The 23183-nt window shown below is 58.4% G+C and overlaps 2 protein-coding genes across 2 annotated transcripts; both read right to left on the reverse strand.

Annotated features, from left to right (window-relative positions):
• Positions 1-369: 369 nt before the first annotated feature.
• CFAP126 (cilia and flagella associated protein 126) lies at positions 370-3436 on the reverse strand. Its single transcript, XM_030965147.1, has 5 exons — positions 3425-3436; positions 3096-3158; positions 2488-2565; positions 1818-1988; positions 370-690 (listed from the first exon to the last, which is right to left on the reverse strand). The coding sequence occupies exons 1-5, from the start codon at positions 3434-3436 to the stop codon at positions 370-372; spliced, it is 645 nt and encodes a 214-aa protein (XP_030821007.1).
• A 1881-nt stretch (positions 3437-5317) lies between these two features.
• VSIG8 (V-set and immunoglobulin domain containing 8) lies at positions 5318-12278 on the reverse strand. Its single transcript, XM_030965148.1, has 7 exons — positions 12229-12278; positions 11860-12052; positions 9677-9875; positions 8275-8439; positions 7212-7334; positions 6250-6385; positions 5318-5489 (listed from the first exon to the last, which is right to left on the reverse strand). Exons 1-7 carry the CDS (start codon positions 12276-12278, stop codon positions 5318-5320), a joined length of 1038 nt encoding a protein of 345 aa, XP_030821008.1.
• Positions 12279-23183: the final 10905 nt, after the last annotated feature.

Raw genomic sequence — 23183 nt, forward strand, 5'->3', positions numbered from 1 at the left:
GATCCTGCTGGGAAAATCCAGGATTTTTTGGGGGAAAATCCAGGATTTTTTTGGGGGGAATATCCTCTCCAGGTTGGGATTTTGGGGTGGGGGGGTTTGATCCCATCCCCATCCCATCCCCAATTAATTTCCTAATCAAGAATCCCCCCCAAGGGACCAGAGAGGAGGAGGAAGAGGAAGGAGCAGGGCCAAACCCTAAACCCCGAATGGATTTGGGTTCATTGCAAGGATTTCCTGCATTTCCCAGCCTTTATTTCCCCTTTTTTGGGGGGTCCAGACTCCCCTAAGGGGGATGGGGGGGAAGGGTGGGATTTGGGGGGGATTGTCCCCAGGGGAGGGGACAATGACAGCAGAGCCACCTGCAGGGGCTCAGGAGCTGGTGGGATTTTGGGGTGGGGGTCCCCAGCCATAGGGATTTAGGGGACAGGGTCCCTCCCCAGCAGGATTTTGGGGACAGGGACCCCCCAAATAGGGACTGAGGGGACAGGGGGGCCCCTCCTCAGGGGGATTTAGGGGACAGGGCCCCTCCCCAGAGGGATTTAGGAGACAGGGTCGCTCTCCAGGGGCATTTAGGGGACAAGGTTCCCCCTCAGGGTTGTCCCCAGGTTTGGGGGGCTCAGGGTGGGGGGAGCCTCTGCTGGGACCCCCCTGGTCCTTTCCAGAAGGTTCCGTGTCCCAGGGTTCCTGCAGCTGTGGGAGGGAGGGAGGGGGGTCAGGGGGGTCCCCAGGGGGAAATGGGGTGGGGACCCCTCGAAAGGGGGGAGCTCCTGGCTGGGGTGTCGGGGTCCCCACGCAGGGCTGGGGCCAGGCCTGGGGACACTGGGGACACTGGGGGACTGGGGACACTGGGGGGACTGGGGACACTGGGGACACTGGGGGAACTGGGGACACTGGGGACACTGGGGGGACTGGGGACACTGGGGGAACTGGGGACACTGGGGGGACTGGGGACACTGGGGACACTGGGGGAACTGGGGACACTGGGGGGACTGGGGACACTGGGGGAACTGGGGACACTGGGGACACTGGGGGACACTGGGGACACTGGGGGAACTGGGGACACTGGGGACACTGGGGACACTGGGGGACACTGGGGACACTGGGGGACACTGGGGGGACTGGGGACACTGGGGGGACTGGGAGCTCTCTCTGTGTGGGAACAGCCCCAAAATTGTGTCCCCCACTCTTGTGTGCTCCTCATTGCCACATCCCCCATCCGTGTCCCTGTGTCCCCCTGTCCCTCACATCCCCCAGATCTGTGTCCCCCCCGGTATCTCTCATCCCTCTGTCCCTGTGTCCCCACGTCCCCCCACATCCCCCGTCCTTGTCCCCCTGTCCCCATATCCCCCTGTCCCCCCCCTTATCTGCCATGTCCCTTTGTCCCCCTCACCCCTGTCCCCCATCCCCATATCTGTGTCCCCCCATGTCCCCCCATGTCCCCTGTCCCCTCCCCCATCTGTTCTGTGCCACCCCTGCCCCGCCCCTCCTTGAGCCCTGGGGCTGTCCCTGGTGTCCCCATGTCCCCAGGTGTACCCCAGATGTGTAGATGTGTCCCAGATGTGTCCCAGCTGTCCCCGGGTGTGTCCCCATGCCCCAGGCATCCCCAGCTATACTCAGCTGTCCCTAGGTGTGTCCCCAAGTGTGTTCCCATGTCCCCAGGGGTGTCCCCAGCTGTGTCCCTGTGTGTCCCTGTGTATCCCAGCTGTCCCCAGCTGTGTCCCCATGCCCCAGGTGTGTCCCCAGGTGCATCCCAGCTGTCCCCAGGTGCATGCCAGCTGTCCCCAGGTGTGTCCCCAGGTGTGTCCCCAGGGTGTCACCTTGCCGGTGACGCGTGTCCGGATGCCGTTGCGGGCTCTCCGCAGTGCCCGGGGCTGTTCCCGGGCCAGGCGTTCGGCGGCGCGGGGCTCGCGGGCGCTGCGGTCCAGCCAGGCCGGGGGGATCCGCGCTGGCATCGCCCACGTGCCCAGGAAGGTGCCCCAGGGCGACACCTGCGGGGGGCACCAAGGGGGTGGCACCGCTGAACCCCCGGGGCGGGCCCCAAACGCCCCCGAACCCCCCGGGGCCGGGACCGGGAGGTGACCCCAAAACTGCCCCCGTGTCCCCCCGGGGACCCCAAAACTGCCCCGGGGCTCCGGGACCGGGAGGACCCAAACTGCCCCCGGTGACCCCACAAAACTGCCCCCGGCCGGGAGGTGTCCCCAAAACTGGGACCCCCCCAAAAAACTGCCCCGGGGCTCTGGGACCAGGAGGTGACCCCAGAACTTCCCCCGGGGACCCCAAAACTGCTCCGGGGTTCCGGGACCAGGAGGTGACCCCAAAACTGCCCCCGTGTCACCTCGGGGACCCCAAAACTGTCTCGGAAGTGAAGGGGGGATCCCAAAACTGCCCCGGAGCTCCTGGACCGGGGGGTGACCCCAGAACTTCCCCCGGAGACCCCAAAACTGTCTCGGGAGTGAAGGGGGGACCCCAAAACTGCCCCGGGCTCACCTTGGATCGCGGCACGTGCGGCAGGAGGTGCCCCCGGTCGTCGGCGATGAACGGGGTGGGGGGGTGAGGGGTGGGCAGCTGAGGGGGGGATGGGGGTCAGCACCGGCCTGGGGGGTCCAGGGAGGGGTTTGGGGGGTGCTGGGGTGGGATTTGGGGGGGGTCAGGGCCGGGCTGGGGGGTCCTGGGGGCTCTGGGGTGGGGTTTGGGGGTCCCAGGGGATTCAGGATTGGCCTGGGGGCTCCCGGTGGGTCCTGGGATGAGGTTTGGGGGTCCTGGGATGGAGTTTTGGGGGTTCAAGATTGGACTGGGGTGTCCTGGTGGCCCCGGGAGGAGTTTGGGGGTCCTGGGGTGGCCTTTGGGGGGGTCCCGGGGGGGTCAGGATTGGCCTGGGGGCTCCCGGTGGGTTCTGGAAGGGGGTCTGGGGGTCCTGGGCTGGTGCCCGCGCTGGCGTTTTGGGGGTCCCGGGGGGGTCAGGACTGGGCTTGGGGGGGTCCTGGGGGGGTCCTTGGAGGGGTTTGGGGTCTCAGAGGGCTCCGGGGGGGGCTGGGCTGGGGTTGAGGAGGGGTCCGGGGCGGTTTTGGGGGGGTCAAGGCCCAGCTCGGGGGTACCTTCGGGGGGGGGCGGGGCACGGTCCAGCACTGCAGCCGGGGGGGGCTGAAGGCGTCCTCGTACTGGGGAGGGGGGGGGGGGGCCGCTGAGAGCCGGGACCCCCCAGGCCCCTCCCCCGCGACCCCCGGGGCTGCTGTCCCCCCTTTTCCCCCCATTTTCCCCCCTTTGCTCCCCTCTCTCCCCCCTATTTCGCCCCTTCTTCCCTCCCACCTTTGCCCCCCATTCCTCTCCTTTTCCCGCCCCTTTTTTCCCCGTTTTTTCCCCGTTTTTTCCCCTTTTTTCCCCTTTTTTCCCCTTTTTTCCCCCATTTTCCCCGCCCCCCCCCCACCTGCCCCGCCATGTTGCGTTGCCCGGCAACCGCCGCGCGCGCCCCCTGGCGGCCGTTACGGGCTCCGAGTGGGGGCGGGGCCAAATACGTCATCCACAGAGACCACGCCCATTCATTGGCCGCGCCCCTCCCCGTGGCTCCGCCCCCGGGGCGGGTCTCAGGACACGGATGGGGACAGGAGGGGACGCGAAGGGACAGGGACAGGGAATAAAATAAGGACAGCAGGGGACAGGGACACGAAGGGACAGGGACACGAAGGGACAGGGAATAAGGACAGCAGGGGACAGGGACAGGGACACGTCCCCTGTTCCCCGCCCCACCCCCGTGTCCCCCTGGGGAGGGGACAGAAGCCACCTCCGGCCGCTCAGAGGGGCGGGTTGGGGACACGAATGTCGCCTCCGGGCATGGAGCGTCCCGCTCGGTTTGTCCCCTCCTGTCCCCTCTGTCCCCTCGGTCCCATCCGTGTCCCCTCCTCTGTCCCCATCCTTGTCCCCATCCCTTTCGCCATTTTTGTCGCCTTTGTCCCCATCCCTGTCCCCTCTGTCCCCTGTCACGCCACTCCCATCTCAATTCTCTCAATTTTATTCCATTTCCGTTTTTTCTTTTTTTCTTTTTCCTTTTTTCCCCCTCTTTTTTTTTTTTTTCTGGTTTTGGGTTCATTTTCCTTTCGCTCCGTTCTGAACCGCCCCCAAAAAAAACCCCCAAAAAATCCCAAATTTGGGGGCGGGGCGGGGACAGAGGGTGACAATAACTGGGAACTGGGAATGAGGAATTTGGGAACTGGGAGAACTGGAAATGGGGGGAAAGCGTAAAAAAAAGGATCCAAACCCCAAAATAAAACAACAAAAAACCAGGGGAGAGCGGAGCGCGGGTGCCAGGAGGGGATTTTGGGGCATTCTGTGCGGTTTTGAAGCTTTTTAGGGTTTTTTTGGGGCGGTGCGAGCCGCTCCTGCCGTCACTTTGTCGGGCTGGCTGTCGCTGTCGCTGTCCCCGCTGTGGCCCCACGAGGGAGCTCCGGGACAGGAATTTTGGGGGATTTTGGATGGACTTTTGGGAGGGAATTCTGTGGGATTTTGTAGGATTTTGAAGCTTTTTAGGGTTTTTTTTTGGGGCTTCAGGAGCCGCTCCTGCCGTCACTTTGTGGACCGGCTGTCCCCATCCCCATGGTGGCCCCACGAAGGAGCTCTGGGACAGGAATTTTGGGGGATTTTGAAACATTTGATGGAATTTTGAGGTGAATTCTCTGGAATCCTGTTGGATTTTGAGCGATTTTGTAGAAATTTTAAGCTTTTTAGGGTTTTTTTTGACTTCCGGAACCGCTCCTGCCGTCACTTTGTGGGGCGGGCTCTCGCTGTCCCTGTCACTGTCCCTGTCGCCGTGGTGGCTCCACGAGGGAGCTCCAGGACAGGAATTTTGTGGGATTTTGAAGGATTTTATGGAATTTTGGGGGCAATTTTGTAGGATTTTGAAACTTTTTAAGGTTTTTGGGCTTCGGGAGCCGCTCCTGCTGTCACTTTGTCCGACTGGCTCTCGCTGTCCCTGTCCCTGTCCCTGTGGTGGCCCCACGAGGGAGCTCCAGGACAGGAATTTTTGGGGGATTTTGACGGATTTTATGGAATTCTGGAGGGAATTTTTGGGGTTTTAAAAAAAATATTTTATGGAATTTTGGAGGGAATTTTTGGAAGGTTTTGAAATATTTTATGAAATTTTTGCAAGAATTCTCTGGAATTCTGTACGATTCTGTGGGATTTCGGGAAGAATTTTGTAGGATTTTGAAACTTTTTAGGGTTTTTTTTTGGGCTTTGGGAGCCGCTCCTGCCGTCACTTTGCGGGGCCGGCTCTCTCTGTCGTTCTCTCCGTCGCTGTCGCCGTCGCCGCGGGGTGGCCGCGGTGTCACAGCGCGGGACAGGTGACCTGGTGTCGCATGCCCTCGTTGCAGAGCAGCGCAGCCGCGCGCTCGTCGCTCTCGCCGTGCTGGCACTGCATGTAGCTGATGCCATGCGGGGAGTACGAGTGGTGGGCACAGGCGGCGCAGGGCCGGGGCATGGTGCCACCGGTGCTGCTCCTGCGGGGACAACGCGTCAGGTGGCACCGCTCGGGGAGAGGGGCTTGGCACCGCCATCGGTGCTCCGAGGGCTTTGGTGGCGCTCGGCTGGGGCTGGTGGCACCCATTGGCACCACTTGGCGGCCATCAGTGTCTTGTGCCACCCACCCGAGCTTGGTGACACCCATTGGTGACCTTGTGCCACCCATTCGAGCTTGGTGACACCCATTGGCACCCTTGGGCGTTCCTGCCACCCTCCTCTGCCTGGTGGCACCCATTGGTGTCCCTCAGTGCCTGTGCCACCCTCCTGTGCCCTGTGGCACCCTTGGGTCACCCTCAGTGCCCTGTGCCACCCTCCTGTGCTTGGTGGCACCCCTGGGTCACCCTCAGTGCCCTGTGCCACCCCTCTGTGCCTGGTGACACCCATGAGAACTCTTGGTGTCCTCCTGGCACCCACCTGCAGCTGGTGCCACCCACCCAGTGCCACCCAGTGGTGCCTGTTTGTCCCCAGCTGTGCCCAGTAGCACCCAGGGGTGCCCATCAGTGCCCAGTGCCAGTCACTGCTGCCCAGCACAGCCCAGTACATCCCAGTACAGCCCAGCACAGCCCAGTAGAGCCCAGTAGAGCCCAGTGCCAGTCATTGGTGCCCAGTACAGCCCAGTACAGCCCAGTACAGCCCAGTGCCAGTCACTGGTTCCCAGTACAGCCCAGTACAGCCCAGCACAGCCCAGTAGAGCCCAGTGCCACCCTGTGCCACCCCGTGCCACCCCCTGGCACCCACCGGCAGTCGCTGCAGGCGCGCTGGCACTCCTTGCGCTGGTAGCGGGCGATCAGCGCCCAGATGAGCAGCCCCAGGAGGCTGAGCAGGAGGAGGGAGCCCAGGATGGAGCCCACGATGATGCCAGCCTGGCGCCCGCCTGGCACGGGGACACAGCCTGTCACTGCCAGTCCCTGCCCGGGCACCCCGGGCCACACAGGGACACCCAGGGACACTGCAGTGCCACCCAGGGACACCCCCAGTGCCAGCCTGGAGCCCAGGGAGACCCTGATGGTGCCACCCAGAGCCAGCCCTGGTGCCACGCAGAGTCACCTGCAGTGCCACCCCAGGGCCGCCCTTGGGAGCTGAGACATCTTGGTGCCACCCTGTGTCACCCCCAATGTCCCCAGTGATGTCCCCAGTGTCCCCAGTATCCCCAATGTCCCCAATGTCTCCAATGTCCCCAATGTCCCCAGTGTCACCAATGTCCCCAATGTCACCAATGTCACCAATGTCCCCAGTGTCCCCAATGTCCCCAACGTCCCCAATGTCTCCAATGTCCCCAATGTCTCCAATGTCCCCAATTCCCCAATGTCCCCAGTGTCTCCAATGTCCCCAATGTCCCCAATGTCCCCAGTGTCACTCGCGTGGCCCGGGGCTCAGGTTAAGCTGGCACATCCCAATGTCCCCAATGTCCCCAATGTCCCCAGTGTCCCCAGTGATGTCCCCAGTGTCCCCAGTGTCCCCAATTCCCCAATGTCTCCAATGTCCCCAATGTCACCAATGTCCCCAGTGTCCCCAATGTCCCCAATGATGTCCCCAGTGTCCCCAGTGTCCCCAGTGTCACTCACGTGGCCTGGGGCTCAGGTTGAGCTGGCACACCCCATGTCCCCGATGTCCCCAATGTCCCCAATGTCCCTAATGCCCCCAATGTCTCGAATGTCCCCAATGTCCCCAGTGTCCCCAGTGTCCCCAGTGTCACTCACGTGGCCCGGGGCTCAGGTTGAGCTGGCACACCGAGTAGCCCACGCGGTTGGTGACCCGGCACTGGTAGGTGCCAGCGTGGGCGACGGTCAGGCTGCGGATCAGGAGGTCACCGGGGGCACGGCCTGGGACAGCACGGGTGGCACTGTCACCTCGGTGTCACCCGCGCCCCCCGGAGAGGGAGAGAGGGGACATAGGGACATGGACAGACACAGGGACACAGAAGGACATGGCGACATGGACAGACACAGGGACACGGGGACACAGGGACATGGACAGACACAGGGACACAGAGGGACACGGGGACATGGACAGACACAGGGACAGACACAGGGACATGAACAGGGACATGAACACACAGCGACACAGGAGACATGTGGACACACAGACAAGGACACACAGACACGGACACACAGACAAGGACACACAGGCGCATGGACATGGGGACACACAGGGACACACAGACATGGACAGACAGAGGGACACGGACGCACGGACTCACGGACACACGGACATGGACAAATGGACACGGACACACAGACACGGACACACCGACCCCCCCCCCCGCCCGAGCCCCCCCATGGCCACACCCCCCTTGACCGATGTCCCCAAATCCCCTCCCGAGCCCCCCAGGGGTCCCTGACTCACCTTGGGGGGGTGGGGCCGAGTGCACAGACCCCCCCTGAACCCCCAAATGGTCTCTGTGCCCCCAGACCTACCTTGCAGGGTGCCCGAGCACAGGGACACCCCCAAACCCCCCCAAATGCCCTCGGTGCCCCCCTGTGCCCCTTGGTGCCCCCAGACCCACTTTGCAGGGTGCCCGAGGGCAGAGACACCCCCAAACCCCCCCAAATGCCCTCGGTGCCCTCCGGTGCCCCCTGTGCCCCCAGACCCACTTTGCAGGGTGCCCGAGGGCAGAGACATCCCCAAATCCCCTCAAATGCCCTGGGTGCCCCTTGGTGCCCCCAGACCCACCTTGCAGGGTTCCCGAGCACAGGGACACCCCCAAACCCTCCCTGAGCCCCCCCCAGATGCCCTTTGTGCCCCCCGAGCCCCCAGACCCACCTTGCAGGGTGCCCGCGGGCAGCGCCCCCCCCCCGTAGCCCTGGGCCAGCTTTGCCCACTGGTACGAGAGGGGCGCGGTGCCCCCCCGGCTGAAGCAGCGCAGCAGCACCGACCCCCCCTCGGTCAGCTCCCCCTCGCTCCAGCACTGCGGGGCTGCCGGCTTCTCTGCTGGGACACGGGGACACGTCAGGGGACACGGCAGGGGACACACGGACAGCACAGGGGACACGGGGACGCAGGCAGGGGACACCATGACAGGGGCAGGGGACACGGGGACACCAGCAGGGACAACCCAGGGGACACGGGGACACTGGAGGGGACACCAGAATAGCGGCAGGGGACAGCCCAGGGGACAAGGGGACACCGGCAGGGGACACCGCAACACAGGCAGGGGACGCGGGGACAACATTAGGGGACACAGGGAAACCAGGAGGGGACACCACGACACAGTCCAGGGGACACGGGGACACTGGCCAAGGGACACCACCACACCACAGGGGACAGCTCAGGGGACACGGTGACACTGGCAGGGGACACGGGGACATCAGCAGGGAGCAGGGGACAAAGGACAGGGGATAAGGGACAGAGACAGTGTCAGGGAAAGCCGAGGGGAGCCTGACAAGGGACAGGGACACCGGGGACAGAGGATAGGGGACAGGGAGGGATGGGGGACATGCAGGAAGGGGACAGAGACACCGTCAGGGACAGCCAGGGGGGGACAGGGGACAGGGACAGCCAGGAGAGGGAGAAGAGGGGACAGGGACGGTGTCAGAGGCACCGGGGAGGGGGACAGAAGGCCAGGGACAGGGGACACCCAGGAAGGGGACAGGGGACACCCAGCAAGGGGACAGGGGACACTGTTGGGGCCACTCAGGGGGACACCATCGGAGTCACCAGGGGCCACCCAGGACAGGGGACACCTGGGAGCGTGGGGGGACAGGAGTCACCTGGGGCGGGGGGACACGGGACACTGTCAGGGCCACCTGCATGGGGGACAGGGGACATTGTCAGGGCCACCAAGGGCCACATGAGGGGGGCACAGGTGACACTGCCATTGTCACCAGGGGCCAGCCAGGAAGGGGACTCGGGAGTGGGACAGGGGACACTGGGGACCACATGAGAGGGGCACAGGTGACACCACAAATGCCACATGAGGGGGGCACAGGTGACACCGCCAGTGCCACCAGGGGCCAGCCAGGAAGGGGACTTGGGAGAGGGACAGGTGACACTGGGGACCACATGAAAGGGGCACAGGTGACACTGTCAGTGCCACAAACAGAGTGGCATGACCACCAGGAACCAAGGCCACCTTGGTGCGGGGCGGGGATGGGACAGGTGACACCGGGGCCACACCGGTGCCACATTGGGGACCACACAGGTGCCATGTAGGGCGCTCTCTCACCTTGCACGGTGACAATGACCTCGTGCACGGCCACCGTGTTCTTCTTGACGCGGCACTGGTAGGTGCCGGTGTCGCTCTCCTGCAGGTCGGCCACGCGGATGGAGGCGTCGCGCTGGCCCGGGTCCGTCTGCACGAAGGCCACGCGGTCCTGCAGGCCCGAGCTGCCGTAGTTCACGTGGTGGTCCTGGTAGGACAGGAACTGGGGACACGGGGACACGGGGACAGCGTCAGCGTGGCCTGGGGGGTGTGGGTGTTGGTTTGGGTTGGTTTGGGGTTGGGTTGGGTTGGGTTTGGGGTTGGGTTTGGGGTTGGGTTTGGGTTTGGGTTTGGGTTTGGGGTTGGATTGGGTTGGGTTTGGGGTTGGGTTGGTTTGGGTTTGGGGTTGGGTTTGGGTTGGGTTGGGTTTCAGTTAAGGTTGGTTAAGATTAGGATTGGGTTTGGGCTGGGTTTGGGTTGGGTTGGGTTTGCGTTGTTTAGGATTAGTGTTTGGGTTGAGTTTAGGTTAGGGTTGAGTTGAGGTTGGGGTTGGGTTGGGATTGGGTTGGTTTGGGTTGGTTGGGGTTGGGTTTGGGTTGGGATTGGGTTAAGGTTGGTTTGGGTTTGGGTTGGGTTTGGGTTGGATTTAGGTTGGTTAAGGTTGGTTAGCATTTGGGTTGGGGTTGCATTTATCTTAGGGTTAAGATTAGTTAGGGTTAGGAGTTGAGTTGTGTTTAGGTTGGTTAGGGTTTGGGTTTGGGTTGGGTTTGGGTTTGGGTTGGGTTAATGTTGGTTTGGTTGGGTTAGGGTCAGGGTCAGGGTCAGGGTTAGGGTTAGGGTTAGGGTTAGGCTCAGCTCTGGGCCTGCCTGTTCCTACCTGAGCCTGCTCCTTTCCTGCCTCTCCCTGCTCGTCCTTCCCTGTCCTGTCTGTCCTGGGGCTTCCCTGCCCTCCTCAGACCTCTCTGTCCCTGCCTGGTCCTTTCCTGTCCCTGCCTGGTCCTTTCCTGTCCCCTCTGTCCCTGCCTGTCCCTGCCTGCTCCTTCATTTTGCTGCCTGTCCCTGCCTGTCTCTGCCTGTCCCTGTTTTTCCCTGCCTGTCCCTGCATCCCTGGCTGCCCTCCAGCCCAGCCCAGCCCAGCCCAGCCCAGCCCAGCCCTGTCTGGTCCTTCCCAGACGCTGCCAGACCTTCCCTGCCCTGCCTGTCCCTGCCTGTCCCTGCCTGCTCCTTTCCTGCCCTTCCAGACCTCCCCTGCCCTGCTTGTCCAGCATGTCCTGCCTGTCCCTGTCCTGCCTGTCCCTGCCCTGCCTGTCCCTGTCCCTGCCTGTCCCTGTCCCTGTCCCTGTCCCTGTCCCTGTCCCTGTCCTACCTGTCCCTGTCCTGCCTGTCCCTGCCCTGCCTGTTCCTGCCCTGCCTGTCCCTGTCCTGCCTGTCCCTGTCCCTGTCCCTGTCCCTGTCCCTGTCCTACCTGTCCCTGCCCTGCCTGTCCCTGCCCTGCCTGTCCCTGTCCCTGTCCCTGTCCCTGTCCCTGTCCCTGTCCCTGTCCCTGTCCCTGTCCCTGTCCCTGTCCCTGCCCTGCCTGTCCCTGTCCTGTCTGTCCCTGCCTGTCCCACTTCATCCTTCCCATCCCAGCATTTCCAGACTCTGCCTGGTCCTTCTGTGCCCTCCCCAACTCTTTGTCCCTGCCTGTCCCTCTTTGTCCCTTCCTGCCCTGCCTGTCCCTGCCTGGTGTTTCCCTGCCCAGCATTTCCAGACCCTGCCTGGTATTTTCCTGCCCTTCCAGACCTTCCCTGTCCCTTTCTGTCCCTCTTCATCCTTCCCACCCCAGCACATCCAGACTCTGCTTGGTCCTTCCCTGCCCTGCCAAATCCTCTCTGTCCCCCTCTGTCCCTCCCTGTCCCACCCGTCCCTGCCTGTCCCGCTTGTCCTCTCTCCATCCCTCTCTGTCCCTGCCTGTCCTGTCTGTCCCTCTCTGTCCCTCTGTCCCTCCCCGTCTCTCTCTGTCCCCTCTGTCCCTCCTGTCCCCCTCTGTCCCTCCTGTCCCCCTCTGTCCCTCCTGTCCCCCTCTGTTGCTCCCTGTCTCCTGTCTGTCCTGCCTGTCCTCTCTGTCCCTCCCTGTCCCTGTCTGTCCCTCTGTCCCTCCGTGTCCCGCCTGTCCCTCCCCTCAGCCGAGTTCCTCCCGAGCCCCCCGAGCCCCCCGAGCCCCTCACCACATTCTCGGGGCTGGGTCTCTCGGGGCTGATCTGGATCCACTCGATGCCCACGCCCTGGGGTCCGTTGTCCTCGGGCTCCAGGACATACGGACAGCCCAGCTTGACCGAGTCGCCCTTGGCCAGGTACAGAACCTCGCGGCCCTTGCCATTGATCCTGACGGCCACCAGGAGAGCTGGGGACACAATGACACTGTCACAGCCCGAAATGGCATTGTCACACCCGACATGGCACTGTCACCCCTCAAAATGGCACTGTGACCTCCTGAAATGGCACTGTCACACCCCAACATGGCACTGTCACATCCAGAAACGGCACTGTCACCCCTCAAAACGGCACTGTGACCTCCTGAAATGGCATTGTCACACCCCAGCATGACACTGTCACCCCCTGAAATGGCACTGTCACACCCCGACATGGCACTGTCACCCCTTTAAACAGCATGGTCACCCCCAAAATGGTGCTGTGACCTCCCAAAATGGCACTGTCACCCCCAAAAACAGCGCTTTAAGCCCCAAAATGGCACTGTCACCCCCAGATATGGCACTGTGACCTCCCAAAATGGCACTGTCACCCCAGAAATGGCACTGTCACCCCCAAAATGACACCCAGAGCGCCCCACACCTGCAGCTCCTGACCCACGCGGAGCAGGGATGGGGCACAGGGACCCCAAATCTGTGCCCTGACACCCCTGACCCCGCAGCTGTGACCCCAAACTGTGGGGAGCAGGGACCCAACGCACCCCAAACCTGTGCCCCGACACACCTGGCAGCCCCAAAAACCGCACACCTGCTGCCCCCTGACCCCAACCTGCAGCCCCAAAAACCCCACACCTGGCAGCCCCAAAGATGCCACACCTGGAAGAACCAAAGACCCCGCAGCTGCAACCCCAAAAACCAGCACAGGACCCTGGAGGTGGCCACAGGTGTGACAGGAGCCCCAGGTGTAACAGGGGTCACAGCTGTGCCCCAGCTGTTCCCCAGGTATACCCAGCTGTGCCCAGGTATGCTCCAGCTGTGCCCCAGCTGTGCCCACGTGTGCCCAGGTGTGACAGAAGCCCCAGGCACACCAGGGCCACAGGTGTGACAGGGGCCACAGGTGTGCCCAGGTATGCTCCAGCTGTTCCCCAGGTGTGCCCAGCTGTGCCCCAGCTGTGCCCCAGCTGTGCCCCAGGTTTGCCCCAGCTGTGCCCAGGTGCGCGTCCCTCGCTCCGCCCCGGCGCTCGCAGCATCCCCGCGGTGCCCGCTCCTACCTGGCAGCATCCCGAGCAGCAGGAGCAGGCTGGCGCCGTGCCCTGCCATGGCGCCGCGCAGCAGCAGCAGGAGGAGGAGGAGGAGGAGGAGGAGGAGAAGGAGGAAGGTGCAGGAAGGCTCCGAGAGCAGCCGGCCCGCGCGGGGCCCTTTTAGGCGCTGGGCCGGGGCCGCTCCTCCCCGTGGGGAGGATTCCTGCGGGATGAGTGAGTGGCTCCGAGCTGTGCGTGGCTGCCGCCCTGCTCCGCTCCTACCCCCTAATTAGGGAGCGCCCGGCCCGCCGGACCCCGGCCGGACACCGGGGGGACAGCGGGGGGACAGCGGGGACAGGGGGACAGCGGTGGCGGGAGGTGGCAGCTCGGTTCCCGGAGGGTTCTGGGCTCGCAGCGGGACTCGGAGGGATTAAAGGTGTGGTTGGAGCGGGGTTTAAGGGCTGCAGGTCCCTCCTCCGGACCGGCCCCTCGTCCGCGGCACCGCACCGGGCACCGCACCGGGCACTGCACCGGGCACCGCACCGGGACCACGGGGACCGTGCCCTTGTCCCCAGCAGTTCCGTCCCCTGTCCCATGTCCCCTCTGTCCCATGTCCCCTCTCTGTGGCAGGGACAGGGACACGGTCAGCAGGGACAGGGACATGGTCAAGGGGATGGGGACACGTCAGGGATGGAACTGTTGGGGACAGGGCCATGGCAGGGATGGAGGAACTGGCACAGTGACACATGGCACTGGATGGAACTGTTGGGGACAAGGACAATCGTAGGGATGGAGGAATTGGGACAGGGCCACAGCAGTGGATGAAGCGCTAGGGACAGGCAGGTGACAACAGCAGATGGAACAGGGACACAGGAATGGATGGAGAAGTTGGGACAAGGACATGACAGGGATGGAGGAGTTGGGATGGTGACAAATGGCACTGGATGGAACTGTTGGGGACAGGGATATGGCAGGGATGGAGGAACTGGGACAGGGCCACAGCAGTGGATGTAGTGTTGGGGACAGGCAGGTGACAACAGGAGATAGGAAAAGGACCCAGGAATGGATGGAGGAGTTGGGACAAGGACATGACAGGGATGGAGGAGTTGGGACGGTGACAAATGGCACTGGGTGGAACCCTTAGGGACAGGGACATGGCAGGGATGGAGGAGCTGGGACAGGGCCATGTGACAGTGGGTGACAGTGACTCTGCCCCAGTGTGTGACCCCCTCTTGGTGCTGTGACCCCTTTTCTTCCTGTGACTCCATCCCTGTGCTGTGCCTCCCTCTCCAGGCCATGTCCCCACTCAGTGCCATGTCCCCTCAGTGCCACGTCCCTCTCCGTGCCATGTCCCCTCAGTGCCATGTCCCCTCTCCATGCCATGTCCCCTCAGTCCCATGTCCCCCCTCAATGCCATGTCCCCCTTCTGTGCCATGTCCCCTCTCCGTACCACGTCCCCTCTGAGTCCCATGTCCCCTCAGTCCCACGTCCCCTCACCCTGCTCCATGTCCCCCCTCCGCTCTGTGTCCCCTCTCCGGTGCCATCTCTGTGCCATGTCCCCCCTCAGTGCTGCATGTCCCCTTTCCATGCCATGTCCCCTCTCTGCCGTGTCCCCTCTCCATGCCATGTCCCCCCTCAGTCCCATGTCCCCGCCCTGCTCCGTGTCCCCTCTCCGGTGCCATCTCTGTGCCATGTCCCCTCAATGCCACATCCCCCTCAGTGCCATGTCCCCTTTCCATGCCATGTTCCCCATCAGTCCCATGTCCCCTCAGTGCCATGTACCCTCTCAGTCCCATGTCCCCTCAATCCCACGTCCCCCCCTGCTCCGTGTCCCCTCTCCGGTGCCGCCCCCGTGCCCAGCCCGGCCCCGCCCGGCCCGGCTCTGCCCCGGGGCCGCTCTCGGCCCTTCCGCCGCTGCGGGACCGCCCGGGCCGGCTCTGCCGCTGTCCCGGCGGGGCCAAACCCCGGCCCCGGGGCCACCAACTGCTCCAGATCCCGCGGCCGCTCCCGCCCGGCCCCGCTGCGAACGGCCCGGCCCGGCACGTGCGGGGCCGCGTCCGGCTACGGGGGCACCGGGACCGGCACCGGAACCGGCACCGGGACCGGGACAGGGACCGGACAGAACCGGGCTGGGCTGCGGCCCGAGGGGCTGCACTGGGCGGGAGCGACACAGGGGACACGGGGGTGGACATGGGGTGGACATTCAGAATGGACAATGGGGGTGAAAAATTGAGGTGGACGCAGGGGTGGACACTGAGGTGGACAAAGGGGATTAAAAATAGGGATGGAAAATGGGGGTGGACAATGGGGTGGACATTGAGAATGGACATTGGGAGTGGAAAATAGAGATGGAAAATGGGGTGGACAATGGGGGGGACATGGGGTGGACATTGGGGTGAATGCTGGAGTGGACACCAGGGGTGGACACTGGGGATGGAAAATAGAGGTGGACACAGGGGTGGACACTGTGGTGGACACTGCAGTGGACAATGGGATGGACATTGGGGTGGACATTGGGGGTGGAAAATAGAGGTGGACGCTGTGGTGGACAATGGGGTGGACAATGGGGGTGGACAACAGGGATCGACAATGGGGGTGGAAAATAGAGGTGGACATCAGCGGTGGACATTAGAGGTGGACACCAGGAGTGGATACTGGGGATGGAAAATAAGGGTGGACAATTCGGGTGGATATTGGGGTGGAAAATAGAGTGGACACAGGGGTGGACACTGTGGTGGACAATAGGGAGGACATGGGATGGACATTGGGGTGTAAAATAGGGGTGGACAATGGGGGTGGACATCAGGGCTGGACAGTGGGGTGGACACCAGGCAGGGGTGGACAATGGATGTGGATATCAGGGGTGGACAGTGGGGTGGACAATGGAGGTGGGTGCTGGAGGGGACAATGGGAGTGGACGTTGAGAATGGACAGTCGGATGGACATTGAGAATGGACAATGGGGGTGGACGTTGGGGATGGACAATGGGGATGGAAAATAGGGGTGGACATTGAGAATGGAGTAGACGTTGGGGGTGAACAATGGGGATGGGCACTGGGGCAGAAAATCAGGATGGAAAATGGGGTGAGACAATGGGGGTGGACATCAGGGGTGGACATTGAGAATGGACATTGGGGGTGGACATTGGGTGTGGTGATTGAGGATGGGACTGGAGATGGAAAATAGGGATGGAAAATGGAGGTGGACACTGGGGGTGGACAAGAAGGGTGGAATATAGGGGTGGACACTGGGGATGGGACTGGAGATGGAAAATAGGGATGGAAAATGGGGATGGACACGGGATGGACACCAGGGGTGGAAAATAGCGATGGACACTTGGGGGTGACTCTGCTGGTGGCACTGGGAGTGGACAGTGGGGATGGACACCGGCAGTGGACATTAGGGATGGACACCAGGATGGACACTGGGTATGGACCCTGGGTATGGACACTGGTGCTGGACACTGGGGCTGGCACAGAACCCCACAGAGGAGCTACCACTGGTGACAATGACCCGGCTGTCCCCGAGAGCTTGGTGACCCCAGCGGCTTCCTCACCCTGAGGTGACACATCTGTCCCCATCTGTCCCCCAGTGTCACACGGAACAAGGACCACACGGGACAAGGAGGCCAAAGGCTGGGCCAGCTCCCGGCGGTGTCCCCGCGTTGTCCCCACGTTGTCCCCTCACTGTCCCCACGCCAGCCTCGCCTTCCCCAGCCCCGCTTGTTTTCCAGCTGCTCCTGGAATTAATCAGAGCCGCTCCTGCCCTCCCCATCCCCCCCCATCGAAGGCGACACCTTCGCGTCATCCTCGGCGTCCCCGAGGGGACAGAGGTGGCACCGCGGTGACCAAAGTGGCACCGGCAGGGCTGGGGGTGAGGGGACCCCGCCGAGGTGGCACTGGGGACAGAGCAGGGTGGCACGGAGGGGACAGAGGAGCCGCGGGGCTGCTGCAGCCCCGGGGCAGCTCCCGAGGTGAGGGAAGGGTGGAAAAGCAGCACGGGCTGGAAAAACACGATTTAATTAAAAGCATCGCTTAATTAAAGCCGGCGTTTAATTGAAAACAGGTTAAAGAGGCGGACAACGAATGGGTTGCAAGCGTGGGTTAAAAAGGGGTTGCAGGGGTGGATGGAAATGGGTTAAAAATGGATAAAAAGTGGGTAAAAAAATTGGTAAAATATGGGTAAAAACCATGGATAATGTGGATAAAGGGTGGGTTTAAAATGTGGATTAAAATGGGTAAAAAATGGGTAAAAATGTGGGTAAAAGATGGGTTAAAAACATGGATAAAAATGAGTTAAAACGTGGATAAAAAACAGGTTAAAATCGATAAAAAATGGGTTAAAAATATGGATGATGTGGATAAAAGATGGGTTAAAGAGTGGATGAAAAATGGATAAAAAACATGGATAATATGGATAAAAGATGGGTTAAAATATGGATAAAAATGAGTTAAAAACATGGATAAAAAAGAGGTTAAAATGGATAAAAAATGGGTTAAAACCATGGATAAAAAACAGGTTTAAAACGTGGATAAAAGGTAAAAAAATGTGGATTAAAAAGGTGTTAAAAACATGGATAAAAGATGGACTGGCAGCCACCAGGATGGCACAGGATCCTCAGGGTGTCCTGCTCTGTGTTTTGGGGCAAAAATCCACTTTTCCCCCTCTGTACTTTATGACTAAAATTCACTTTTCCCTGCTGTATTTTGAGGCAAAAAGTCAATTTTCCCACTGCATTTTGGGACAAAAATCTGCTTTTTCCCCCAATGTGTTTTGGGATTAAAATCCTCTTTTCCTCACTGTATTTTGGGATAAAAAGTTGCTGTATTTTGGGACTAAAACCCACTTTTCCGCCTATATTTTGTGACTAAAATCCACATTTCCCCACTGTATTTTGGGGCATAAATTCGCTTTTCCCCACTGCATTTTGGGACAAAAATCTGCTATTTCCTCCACTGTGTTTTGGGATTAAAATCCGCTTTTCCCTGCTGTATTATGGGATAAAATGTCACTGCATTTTGTGACAAAAATCCACTTTCCCCCCACTGCATTTTGGGACAAAAATTTGCTTTTTCCCCACTGTATTTTGGGACTAAAATCCACGTTTTCCCTGCTGTATTTTGGGGCAAAAATTTGCTTTTCTCTGTGTGTTTTGGTACTAAAATCCCCTTTTCCGCGCTGTGTTTTGTGACTAAAATCTGCTTTTCCCTGCTGTAATTTGGTACTAAAATCCCATTTTCTCCCTGTATTTTGGCACTAAAATCCACGTTTCCATGCTGTATTTTGGGATAAAAATTCATTGTAATTTGGTACTAAAATCCCCATTTCCCTGCTGTATTTTGGCACTAAAATCCACTTTTCCCTGCTGTATTTTGGGGCAAAAATTTGCTTTTCCCCCCTGTATTTTGGCACTAAAATCCACTTTTCCCTGCTGTATTTTGGGGCAAAAATTTGCTTTTTTCCACTGTATTTTGGCACTAAAATCCACGTTTCCCTGCTGTATTTTGGGATAAAAAGTCGCTGTAATTTGGTACTAAAATCCCCTTTTCCCCCTATATTTTGGCACTAAAATCCATTTTCTCCCCCCCTGTATTTTGGGATCAAACATCTCGCCCTGCCCCAAGCCCCGCGGTGATGGCAGCGGGGCCGTGTCCCCTGGGGGAGGTGACACCGAGGTGACAGCGAGTGACACACGGGGGGGGACGCGGCCGCGGGAATTGCGCGTGTGTCACCCTGGGAGCGCAATGCGAGCGGAATTCCAGCCCCGGGCGGGACGCGGCTGCCAGCGAGGGAATGACCGGGGCTGGGTTTTTCAGGAATTCCTCCGGTGGAAAAAATGGTTTGGAGCAGCTATGGGCGGTGAATGAAATGAAATAAAAAAATATAATAAGTGGGAAAGCAACAGGAGGAGTTTTATTTACATTTATGTCTAAAAAAATTAATTTTATTTAAATTAAATATTTTAATTTTATTTAAATTTTGAATAAAAGTAAAATAATTTTAATTTTATTTAAATGAAATATTTTATTTAAATGAAATATTTTATTTAAATATTTTATTTTTATTTAAATATCTTAATTTTATTTAAATACCTTATTTTTATTTAAATATCTTAATTTTATTTAAATACTTTATTTTTTGTTACATATTTTAATTTCATTTAAATCACATATTTTAATTTTATTGACATTAAAAACGTATCCGTTTAAATTAAGAAATAAAATTTTATTTTATTGTAAAAAAAAAAAGATTTCATTTTATTGAAAATTTTTAGAAAAAGTAAATTTTATTTAAATTAAAGAAAAGCAAAACAACAGGTGGAGGTTGGGGATTTTATTTGAATTAAAATAATAAGAAAACAGCAGGAGGATGTTGGGAATTTTATTTAAATTAAATTTAAAAAAAAACAGGAGGAGAGAGGGTTGGAGGAAGTTGGGAATTTTATTTATAATAAATTAAGAAAATAAATGGGAAAACAATAGGAGGAGGTTGAGAATTTTATTGAAATTTAACTTAAATTATTAATATATTAATTTATTTAAATTCTTTTATTTATATTTAAATTTTATTTAAATTTTAAAAATAGGAAAACAACAGGAGGAGGGAGAGTTAGAGGAGGTTGGAGGAAGTTGGGAATTTTATTTGAATTAAATAAAAAAATAAATGGGGAAACAATAGGAGGAGGTTGGGAATTTTATTTAAATATAAAAAAAATAAGAAACAATAGGAGGAAGTTGGGAATTTTATTTGAATTAAATTAAAAATGAATGGAGAAGCAACAGAAGGAGGGAGGGTTAGAGGAGGTTGGAGTAGGTTGGGAATTTTATTTAAATAAAAAATGAATAAATAGGAAAGCAACAGGAGGAGGAAGCGTTGGGAATTCCAAAACTGGAACAAGCCCCAAAACCTGAATCAGCTCCAAAACACAGCCCCAAAATCAGGACCAGCCCCCAAAACTGACCTGGCCCTAAAAACCGAACCAGTGACAAACCCTGAATCACCCCAAGGCCGAACCAACCCCAAAGCCTGAACCAGCCCCAAAACCAGCCCCAAAACCGACCCCAAAATTGGAACAAGCCCCAAACCCATCTCCAAAATTGGAACCAGCCCAAAAACCTGAATCAACCCCAAAATACAGCCCTAAAACCTGAACCAGGCCCAAAAACCAGGCCCAAAAACCAGGCCCCAAAACCAGGCCCAAAAACCAGGCCCAAAAACCAGGCCCAAAACTGGAACAAACCCCAAAATTGGAACAAGCCCCAAAATCAGTCCCGATATCCAGCCCCCAAACCTGAATTAGCCCCAAAAACCAGCCCCAAAATTGGAACAAATCCCAGCCCCAGCCCCAAAATCAGCCCCAAAAACGGAACCCGTGACAGACCCTGAATCACCCCAAGGCTAAACCAACCCCAAAACCAGCCCCAAAATCAGGCCTAAAACCTGAACCAGCCTTAAAATGGGAACAAGCCCTGAAACCTGAATCAACCCCAAAAACCAGCCCCAAAATCAGCCCCAGGCCCAAAACCCAACTCCAAAATTGGAACAAGCCCCAAAATCAGCCCTAAAAACCAAACCAGTGACAAACCCTGAACCATCCCAAACCCTGAACCATCCCAAACCCTAAACCAGCCCCAAAACCCAGCCTTAAAATGAGAACAAGCCCTGAAACCTGAATCAACCCCAAAATCCAGCCCCAAAATCCAGCCCCAAAATCAGCTCCAAAAACCAACCCCAGAATTGGGACAAGCTCCAAAACCCAGCCCCAAAATCAGCCCTAAAAACCAAACCAGTGACAAACCCTGAATCATCCCAAACCATGAACCATCCCAAACCCTGAATCATCCCCAAACCCAAACCCTGAACCATCCCCAGCCCTGCTCACCTTCTCCCTTCCCCCAAAAACCCCAACCCTGACTCATCGGGGCCTTTTAGGGCAGCGCGGAGGCTCCAAACAGGAAGCGAAGCCGAAATTCGGGGAGCTCCAAACGAGGCCAAACTGGGGCACGTTGGGTTAATGGCCCCATTCGGGCCCTTAATGAGCTGAGTTAATTAGGGCCGGGCTTTCCAAAGTTCAGCCGCGCTCCTAAATCATCCCCGGGCACAAACACGAGGCGCAGTCCTGGGGATTTGGGGTTTTTGGGGCACTTTTTGGGGGTAAAGCACCTCCAGATCTGATCAGAATTAAGTTTTTTTTTTTTTTGAGAAGGTTTTTTGTGGGGTTTTTATGGGATTTGTTGGGTTTCGGGATTATTCGGTTCCTGGTGTTCTGCATTTGTCCCTGAGCCCTGAGGTTTGGACACCTGTGGGTCCCCAAATCCCCCCAGGGTCCCCAAATCCCCCCAGGATCCCAAATCCCTTCAGGATCCCCAAATCCCTCCAGGGTCCCCAAATCCCTCCAGGGTCCACAAATCCCTCCCAGGGTCCCAAATCCCTCCCAGGGTCCTCAAATCCCTCCAGGGTCCCCAAATTCCTGCAGGGTCCCAAATCCACCCAGAATCCCAAAATCCCCAAATCCCCCCAGGGTCTCCCCAAATCCCTTCAGGTCCCCAAATCCCCCCAGGGTCCCCAAATCCCCCCATGGTCCCCAAATCCCCCCAGGATCCCAAATCCCTTCAGGTCCCCAAATCCCTCCAGGGTCCACAAATCCCTCCCAGGATCCCAAATCCCCCCATGGTCCCCAAATCCCCTCAAGAACTCAAATCCCTTCAGGATCCCCAAATCCCCCCATGGTCCCTAAATCCCCCCAGGGTCCCAAATCCCTTCAGGTCCTCAAATCCCTGCAGGGTCCCAAATCCACCCAGGATCCCAAAATCCCCAAATCCCCTCAGGCTCCCAAATCCTCCCAGGGTCTCCCCAAGTCCCTTCAGGTCCCCAGATCTTCCCAGGATCCCCAAATCCTCCCAAGGTCCCTAAATCCCCCCTGGGTCCCCAAATTTAACCCCAAATCCTGTCACAGGGGTCAGTGTGGGAAAGAGGGCCCAGGGAACCGAGGGTCCTCAGCTCCAGCAGCACCGCGGCCACCAGGAAATGTCCCTGTCCCTGTCCCCTCCTGGTGGCCATTTCTGTTTTCCCTGGAATTCTCTTTCCTTGGAATTCTGTCTCCCTGGAACTCTGTCTCCCAGAAATTCCCTTTTCCCCTGGATTTCTATTTTCCCGGGATTTCTCTTTCCCTGGAATTTTAATTCCCAGAATTTCTGTTTCCCCGGGAATTCTGTTTCCCCAGCATTTCCGTTTTCCCTGGATTTCTCTTTCCCTGGAATTCTGATTCCTGGGAATTCTGTTTTCCAGAAATTTTCGTCTCCCCTGGAATTCTGTTTTCCGGGGAATTCTGTTTTCCCGGAAATTCTGATTCCTCTGCAATTTTGATTCCCTGGATTTCTGTTTTCCCTGGAATTTCGCTTCCCAGCTTTAAATCCCTGCCCCAATCCCACCCCCCCCGTTCCCTGGGGCCTCCCTCCCTGAAATATTCCCAAATTTCGGATGCTCCCCCTACAGGGCCTCTCCCACAGCAGATCCCAAATTTTGGGGCGTTGGATTTGGCTTTGGCCCCGAACCCCCCTGGGAGGTGACAGCGCCGGGATTAATTAGTTAATTAACCCTGGGATCTAATTAGGAGATTTTCATCCAGGTGCCTCCGAGATAAGAGATCCCAAAGCCGCCCGGGGGCTGCTTCCAGAAGGTTCGGGAGTGGCCGCGATCCCGTCCCAGCTCCGGGAAATCCTTCGGGGCGGATTTGGGGCAAAGGAAAAACGGGGCTGGGCCCTAAAGCTGCCCGGGAAATGTCCCCAAAACACGAAATGTCCCCGAGCCCGCGGGGACAGAGCGGGGACATTGCGGGGACAGCGCGGGGACAACGTGGGGACATTGAGGAGACATCGAGGGGACATTGAGGGGACATTGAGGGGACATTGAGGGGACATTGTGGGGACATTGCCCGGGACAGTGTTGGGGGGGCACACCCGGACACCCCCATCCCCCACAGCCTCCCCAGCCCTCCCCTGCCCCCCCGCACCCCCTTTTCCCCTCCCCGGGGTCCCCCCGAACCCATTCCCCCCTCGGGAGTTCCCCAGGAACCGAGGGGGTGCGAAAGTGGCAGAGAAA

The sequence above is a fragment of the Camarhynchus parvulus genome, chromosome 25 (genome assembly GCF_901933205.1).
Source record: "Camarhynchus parvulus chromosome 25, STF_HiC, whole genome shotgun sequence".
Lineage (NCBI taxonomy): Eukaryota > Metazoa > Chordata > Aves > Passeriformes > Thraupidae > Camarhynchus > Camarhynchus parvulus.

What these genes read in the sequence shown, in the direction of transcription:
- CFAP126 (XM_030965147.1), bottom strand. An exon ending in TGCCCCGCCCCCCCCCGAAG is followed by an intron (nt 2,566 to 3,095) that starts GTACCCCCGAGC and finishes TCCCCCCCTCAG; the next exon opens with CTGCCCACCCCTCACCCCCC. An exon ending in CGCACGTGCCGCGATCCAAG is followed by an intron (nt 1,989 to 2,487) that starts GTGAGCCCGGGG and finishes TGCCCCCCGCAG; the next exon opens with GTGTCGCCCTGGGGCACCTT.
- VSIG8 (XM_030965148.1), bottom strand. Translation starts at nt 12,278, where the DNA reads ATGTCGGGGTGTGACAGTGCCATTTCAGGGGGTGACAGTGTCATGCTG. An exon ending in GCCCGCGGGCACCCTGCAAG is followed by an intron (nt 7,335 to 8,274) that starts GTGGGTCTGGGG and finishes GTGCTGTCCCAG; the next exon opens with GCCGTGCCCCCGGTGACCTC. An exon ending in CGCGCCTGCAGCGACTGCCG is followed by an intron (nt 5,490 to 6,249) that starts GTGGGTGCCAGG and finishes TTGTCCCCGCAG; the next exon opens with GAGCAGCACCGGTGGCACCA.